Source organism: Oryzias melastigma, linkage group LG10 (genome assembly GCF_002922805.2).
Source record: "Oryzias melastigma strain HK-1 linkage group LG10, ASM292280v2, whole genome shotgun sequence".
NCBI classification, from domain to species: domain Eukaryota; kingdom Metazoa; phylum Chordata; class Actinopteri; order Beloniformes; family Adrianichthyidae; genus Oryzias; species Oryzias melastigma.
The window spans coordinates 13,966,011-13,974,190 of NC_050521.1; the positions used below are offsets into that span (position 1 = coordinate 13,966,011).

An 8,180-nucleotide genomic window follows, 5' to 3' on the forward strand; every position below is an offset into this window, starting at 1 on the left:
CATTTCCTTTTTATCCATTTCCTTCCAGTAAGCACATTTACTTAGAAAAAATGTTGAAAAACATTAAATGGTTAAAGTCCATGTCAAGTCACGAGTTACAGCTCTTAAAGTCTGAGTTGAGTCTAAAGTCATCAAATTAAAGACTCAAGTCTGACTCAAGTCTTTGTCATGTGACTCTAGTCCACACCTCTGGTGGCTGGAATAAACTCCAGGATTTTCAGGACCTTGAAATAGATTCTGGGGATTCAGAAAATAGATGTAAGGATAGATAGAATCTTTAAATTTCAAACAGTAGGGCATCTGACTGAGGTGATTTAAATTTTAATTTGGCACTTAACGATACAAGAAAATATAACAGAGTTCAAACTTTCTTTTATTTGTGTCTGTGCAGTCCTCCCACAACACTGGGTGATGGAAGAAGATCATCTCTGGGACCAACAGAGAAACTTCAGAGTGGAACAGAATTATCCAGAGACTAAAGAGGAGCAGGATGAACCAGAACATCTACAGAGAGAAGAAGAACAGGAGGATCCAGAACCATAACAGATTAAAGAGGAACAGGAGGATCCAGAACCACCGCAGATTAAAGAAGAACAGGAGGATCCAGAACCATCACAGATTAAAGAGGAGCAGGAGGAACCAGAACCATCACAGATTCAAGAGGAACAGGAGGAACCAGAACCTCCACAGATTCAAGAGGAGCAGGAGGAACCACAAACTATACAGATTAAGGAGACTTTCACCTTGATGGAGATTCCTACTTTTGAGGAACATGAGGATAGTGAAGCAGATCTAAACAATCAGCAGAGCTTTCATGGAACTGATAGTCAGGATGAAGAAGGAACTCCAGATGAAGAGGCAGAGCCACAGAACAGAGATCAGAGGAAGAGAAGAGACAGCAGTCTTGTCCAAAGTGTGGACAGCTCACACATGTCAGAAAGTCAGTGTGATTCTGATGTTAGAAAAACCTTTAAGATGACAACTTCGGTTAAGAAACACAAACAATCCCCAATAGAAAAGAGACTTTCCTCTGCAGGGTCTGGTAAAAGAACAATAATTCCACATGATGTGTCTGTACACATGAGATCTGAGTCTGATGAAAGACCTCATGTGTGTGAGGAATGTGGCATAAAATTTTGTTATGTATCACAGCTCAAAACACACATGAGGATCCATACAGGAGAAAAGTCTTTCTCATGTAAAGAATGTGACAGAAGTTTTACTCAAATATCTAGTCTCAAATCGCACATGATAACTCATACAGGAGAGAAGCCTTTTCCGTGTAAAGAATGTGATAAAGGCTTTAGTTGCATATCTCATCTCAAAACACACATGAGAAGTCACACTGGAGAGAAGCCTTTTTTGTGTAAAGAATGTGATAGAAGTTTTAGACGAATGGGTAGTCTCATATCACACATGAGAACTCATACTGGGGAGAAGCCTTTTTGTGTGAAGAATGTGATAAAGGTTTTGGTCTAGTATCTAGTCTTAAAGAACACATGAGAACTCATACAGGAAAGAAGCCTTTTTCGTGTAAAGAATGCGATAAAAGACTTAGTCGCATGCACACTCTAAAAGAACACATGAGAATTCATACAGGAGAGAAGCCTTTTTCGTGTAAAGAATGTGACAGAAGTTTTACCCATATAAATAGTCTCAAATCACACATGAGAACTCGTACCGGAGAAAAGCCGTTTTCGTGTAAAGAATGTGACAGAAGTTTTAGTCAACCATCTACTCTTAAATCACACATGAGAACTCATACAGGGGAAAAGCCTTTTCTGTGTAAAGAATGTGATAAAAGCTTTCGTTGGATATCTCATCTCAAATCACACATGAGAATTCATACAGGAGAAAAGCCTTTTTTGTGTAAAGAATGTGATAAAAGCTTTCGTTACATATCTCATCTCAAAACACAGATGAGAAGTCAAACTGGAGAGAAGCCTTTTTTGTGTAAAGAATGTGACAGAGGTTTTACTCAAATACATAGTCTCAAATCACACTTAAGAATTCATACAGGAGAGAAGCCTTTTTTGTGTAAAGAATGTGACAGAAGTTTTAGTCAAACATCTACTCTCAACTCACACATGAGAACTCATACAGGAGAAAAGCCTTTTCTGTGTAAAGAATGTGATAAAAGCTTTCGTTGCATATCTCATCTCAAATCACACATGGGAATTCATACAGGAGAAATGTCATAGAAGTTTTAGTAAAACATTTTATCTCATAAATCACATGAGAATTCATACAGGAGAGAAGCCTTTTTCATGTAAAGAATGTGATAAAAGTTTTAGCCAAAGATCTCATCTCATGAATCACATGAGAACTCATATAGGAGAGAAGCCTTTTTTAAACAAGGGAAACCTACAGCAGAGGACTCTTGAAGAAAAGACAATAATGGTTTAGCTAGAAAGCCTTAACTATTGTGAAAAACATTTTCCCTTATTTTAAGGGCCACGTAGAATCAACTTTTAAAAATTGTATGACAATGTTCATTCCTCGCTAGAAAGAACTCCAAAGCGGTATTTTGATCCATTCACAATTTCTGAGTAATCCTCTAAATATCTGCTCTCTAAGCACCAGCCCCCCTAACCTTCAAAAACAATCATGTTCTCACAAGCTGACATCACAAAGTAAGGACGGCCCCTTTCAGGAAGTGTCTACATTGTGTCTACAGTCTCTACACACCATCAAAATTCTTTCATTTTAGCATTGACTCTGAGATGAAATAGGTTCCTCTTGCACCTAATCTGCAGAGACAGATTAGATCTATATGGATAGTTTCCTCTGAAGGACCTAAGAATGGCCTGATAAAGGTCCTTAAAATGGTCTGTCAGTTGGTAAAATGAAGTTGTTTCTAAAGCACTTCACTGCTGACAAGCTGTGTGGAGATTCTGCTTTTCTTTTCCGGCAGAACTTGGATCATTTCCACTCTACTAAAGGCACCTAAAGCTCCTTCTCCATAAAACTGTTTCTGTGTTTGATGAAGCAGCAAATTCCCTGAGCTGGAGCCAATCAAAAATCTATCAAGTGTTTTTAAAGAAGAAGATGAGACATCAGAGCCAACAATGAAGATGAGCTGAAGTCAGCTATCAAAGCAACCTGAGCTTTCATTCCATATACACAGAGCCACAGGCTGATGGTCTCCATACCACATGGATGCAGTCATTCTATGAAAAGGAGGAACAAGTGATTATTGAATCCAGAAAAAAGAAGACTTTTCTGAATCTGAAAACATCCTTTAATGCTTCTTCTGATAGAATATTCTCATTTTCTAAGAGCAGTTTTTAGCTTTTTGTCATCTATCAGCCACTATGATCACATTGATCAAAATGAAGGAATGTGGAAATGACTCTATGCATCATGAGTTTCACTTTTGTCTTGGTTAACTAAAATATTTCACTTGATCAAGAAATGTCTTCTTTTAAATATACTTGGAAGTTGAAATGTCTTGTTTAATGTCTTGTCTTAATTTAATTAGTTTATGTCGAGACAATATAGTCTAAGTCTGTGTTACCATGACAACAACAGAATTATTATACATCTCTAATTCTAACACTTTATGTGATTCATGACTGTTTCATTGTTGTTTTTATTTTAAAATAATCACACTTTATATTTTGTTGAGTCATGTTAGTAGATAACAGTTCTGTGAAGAACAGATTGTCCTAGAACAGTAGTTGACAGTGGCAAATTGGAATTTTGATAATAAATTCTCCTAATGGAAACACCACAATTTTGAAAAAACTCGCATTTTTCAAAAAAAAGTTTATGTGCTTACGGTAGGTGGCATTTGGGGTATCGAAACAGACATTTTTCGCAAAACTGTTTTGGAAACACTTTTTTGGAAATAGATGCGCCTCTTTGTGTGTCTGTCTTGAGCTCAACACGTGGACGGCAGGAGAGATCTGACATCTTCACAGATTCATCTGCAGCTGCACTTCTGCAGCTTGGAGCCTGAAGATGCTGAAGTCTCGTTTGAGGAAAAGCCCGAGTGCAGGTACAGAAACTTAAATGCATCTCATCATGATTTTAAACAGAAAAAGGTCTAGTAGCTTACTTGCTGGAACGTTTTTTTTTTTCTTTTTTTAAACCGCTGAACAGGTTTCTCACCTGAGACTGTCAATAGACTCTGCGCGGCACGCACTCTCCAGACAGAGCTGTGACGTCACCACAATGCTCCTTTTTTAGTGAATCAAATAAAAAAATACTTGTTCTCATTCATCGTCGTGTTTTTAATGACTTATCGCGTGAGTTGGTTTGTGCTTTATAGCAAAATGATGATTTAATGGAAACAGGGTCATATCGAAACATTGCTTCTTTCAAAATTCCTAGAATTTCGATAAAGTTTTGCGCAAATGTGTAATGGAAACGCAGCTAGTACTGACGTGTATGCATTAATTGTCGCAAAAAGTGACGTTTAAAAACGTAAATCAACGGTTATTCATGTCCACACGCAGACGCAAAACCGGAGTTTTCCAAAAGCACCGTTTTCAGTGACTGAAACCTCCGGTTTCATGTGGATGATAGGCCAAAACGTATAGAAATATATTTGTTTTAGCAGATACCCGGCTACGTGTGGACAAGGCCTTAATAAAGAGGTGGATAAAGAGTGCACCAGGTGTTTGTGTTGTTGTAATTCCTGTTTTCTAGCAGAGATCAGAAGTGTTTCTCTGTTCTTTTTAGTTCTCTGTGTTCTGTCTTAATCTTTCCTGTAAAGAATAAAGTGGATGTGAACATCAGTCCGAAGTGGGGAGTCTTTCTGCTGTTTGTTGCTTCTCTGCTGGTAAAATACACTTATGATCTAAAACTGAACACGTTCCAGACCGAATTAAGTCCATTTCAAACCAATAGTACTCGAGTTACTTTAACAATGACTTTGGCTCCTTTTTCTATGATTTTGAAGATTGCTTCAGAAAATCTCCAAACAAATCCTCTAAAACCCAGTTCCACACTGACAGACATGTGCAGTCAAATCCCATGATGCAGTGGTTTGGATCTCATCACTGCCACAGGTAGGATCCATCTTTGGTAGAGCTCGGTGTTCCACCAGGTCTACAGAAGCCCAAATGAAGAAATCTTCTTTTTCCAAGTCTGCTCAGTGTGGAGGTTCTTTTCCAACCACTCTTCAGTTCATGTCGGGTCCATCCAGTGGAGAGAAGAAGCCTTTAGGTCCAGTTCAGCTTGAATCCGTGCCTCCAACGCTGCACATGATTGCATTTCAAAGTGTTCTCCTTCAAAAACCCCAGAGATCTTAATTCAGCTTCAAAAGGGAACAGAGGGACCAAGTTCACATCATCCAGGACTTTTTCTACTACCAGAATGTTGCTTTTTCTCTGAGATTCCGTAAATCCAGGTTTCCACTACTCATTCATCTACAATCCAGCTGGAAGACTGGAAGGATGGAGGAATACAACTCCTTCATTTATGATCATCTGTTTGTCTCCATCTTTGACAACATCATCTTTGGGATCAACCAGAAGGACTCACACATGGACTATGCCTTCAACTATTTATTATTCATCTCTACATTTTTTATTAATTCTTCAGAATGGTCAAAAGTACTGCCTGTCTTCATTATATTAAAAAAATCTTCAAAAATTGACCTAAATGTTTCAAAATGTAAATTTCTGTCATGTGGTCTTTAGGTTTCTATCCAAATCTTCTTTGTCATTTTGATTTAGTTGTTTCTAAGAGAAGGTTCTGGTTGGAGACTTTTATTTTTTTTAACCCGGATAAAGGAAATTCCTGTTTGCTAAAGGTTCAAAGGGTTTATAGTTTGTTGTTTAGAGCAGAGGATAAAATAATTAATTTATGTTGTTTATTTACCTGTTTTGTGTTGATTGTTAATTTGGTGTTTTCAGAAGTTTGGGATCTATTTTAGATGAAAAAGATTCAGAGTAATCCTTGGTCACCCGTAGAGAGAGGCAGAGGGATATGTGAGAAAAAAAGAGGCAGACAAAAGTAAGGTAGAGAAGGAAAGCGCGGGAGTGAAGTCTGCTGGTTTTTCACGAGTTCTAGCAGTTCTCTAAAGATAGTGAAGCGGAGTTTGTCGGTCGGATAAGCTTTAACACAAAGCTTTAGAAGTGCTCTTTTATTGCTAACTAGTGGGTAGTTTAGCCTAAGCTAACACATGCTAGCTGACAGTACCGAGCTTTTATCCATCAATCACACGAATCGACCGAGCTCCATTACGTTGTTGGCGGACTGGTAAACATCCACGGAGGACCTGAGATGCCACTGTGAAGGCTGGAGACCCTGTCTTCTAACCACACGCCAGGAGGAGGCAGACCTGCTGGAGTGTGCTTGATCACCCATGATGCACCTGCTGGATTAGGAGCCGTGTTGCTGGAGGTTGGCTAACCTGCATCGGTGAAAGAAACGAGGACATCAAGGGAGCGCACAAGTGAACGGAATAAGAGGATTTCTTTACCCGAGGTACAGATTTATATTTTTATTTCTACGGAATGTTGGATGGAAGTACCCCAGAATCAAATCAGGTCTGCAACGTAGGAGACATTAAATGCTGGCTTTAGTTCAAGTTACAACTGTTTCTTTTTATGGGACTAAATATAAATATTGTTTAAGAGAAAGACTGTAAAAAGGTAAACTGCTACTTATTTGTGTTTATTTTGTTTTATTTTATTCTTTATTAAAAGGGGGAGGTTGATACACTTGATTGTTCTTAGTATAGTTATTCCATTTATAACTTTGATTATTGATCAAGTAACATAATTTAACCCACTTCTTTAATTATAGTTTTTTGTGGTACAGTTCACTTAAGTACGAGAGTACACTGAAACAAACCCAAAACACACTCAAATAATTGTTATCAAGGGCTACATTTTGAAGACAGATTCTACTTCCTGTTGCTTCACAGCATTCCCCTCAGTTTCAGACTTATATTTTGAAGGCCGGTTCTACTTCCTATTTCTTGGCGGCATTCCCTTTAGTCTCAGACTTTTATTTTGAAGGCCACTGCTACTCCTCTGTTCTTCTTTTTTTACAATTCCTAAACTTTATTCTGAAACTCTTTCTGCTTGATCTCGCTGAGGTCAGACGTTTTTCCTCTTGCTCCGCCTGTCTCAGCTCACTCAGGGCTTTTGTCCTGTCTACCCCAGAGTCTGTGTAGCAAGATAGTTTGCTGCAGGTGTGGCTGGGAGGTTGATTGCAGCCAATGGCCTCTAGAGGCTCTATCATTCTATATTATAAACTATATTTAAACGAAATATACTATATTTCTTTTTAAAACAATTCATATTTTAATAAACAAAGATTTTAATAAGTCATCCATGCCATCATCTAATGCTGCATGTGAGGACTTCGCAGACCACTTCATGGGTAAAGTCAATGGTATAAGATCTAACATTTCATCTGTGCAATACTCTTGTTTTAACAGATCACCAGCATTGGTTTTACCTGAGGAAACACTGGGGAGTTTTGTCCTGGTTGATGCGGAAATATTTTGCTTTTTAGATCCCATTCCCACTTAACTTTTGAAAACATTTTATGGATTCTTTGAGTCAGAGCTTTTAAACATAGTTAACTGCTCTCTTCAGACGGGTGTCTTCCCCTCTGCCTGTAAAACAGCAGTGGTGAGGTCCCTTCTGAAGAAGAGCAGTTTAGATCCAAATACTCTGGATAACTACAGACCTGTATCCAACTTACCGTTTTTAAGTAAAATTATAGAAAAAAGTGTCGCTACTCAACTTTATGAGTTTTTAAAATAACAAAAACATTTTAGAAAAATATCAGTCTGGTTTTAGAATGAACCATAGTACAGAGACTGCTCTTTTAAAGATTGTTAAGGGATCAGGGGATCTGCCCTCCAGTGGTTTGAATCCTATTTATCTGATAGATACCAGTTTGTTAATGTAAATGGACAGTCCTCTAATTGTACTAGAGTTAGCTACGGAGTCCCTCAGGGCTCAGTTCTAGGGCCCATTCTGTTCACGCTTTACATGCTGCCCTTAGGAAACATAATCAGGAAACATAGCATTAATTTTCAATGTTATGCAGATGATACCCAGTTGTATTTATCCATTAAACCAGACCAGAATGACCACCTAGAGAAACTGAATTTATGCATCAGAGACATTAAGACCTGGATGATAATTAATTACCTCCTCCTAAACCCAGAAAAAACTGAGGTCATGATACTGGGTCCTAAACACCTGAGA

At 38.2% G+C, this 8,180-nt stretch overlaps 2 protein-coding genes across 14 annotated transcripts in view; one reads left to right on the forward strand and one right to left on the reverse strand.

Annotated features, from left to right (window-relative positions):
* The window catches only part of LOC118599240 (gastrula zinc finger protein XlCGF57.1-like), a 5,551-nt gene extending 3,350 nt beyond the window's left edge, over positions 1 to 2,201 (forward strand). Inside the window, exon 2 of the mRNA XM_036213923.1 lies at positions 1,404 to 2,201. Within this exon, the coding sequence (XP_036069816.1) occupies positions 1,404 to 2,201 (798 nt within the window). The remainder of the gene's footprint in view (positions 1 to 1,403) is intronic.
* Positions 1 to 8,180, reverse strand: part of LOC112153685 (protocadherin gamma-C5) — a 529,198-nt gene that overhangs the window by 106,303 nt on the left and 414,715 nt on the right. The window lies entirely within an intron of this gene.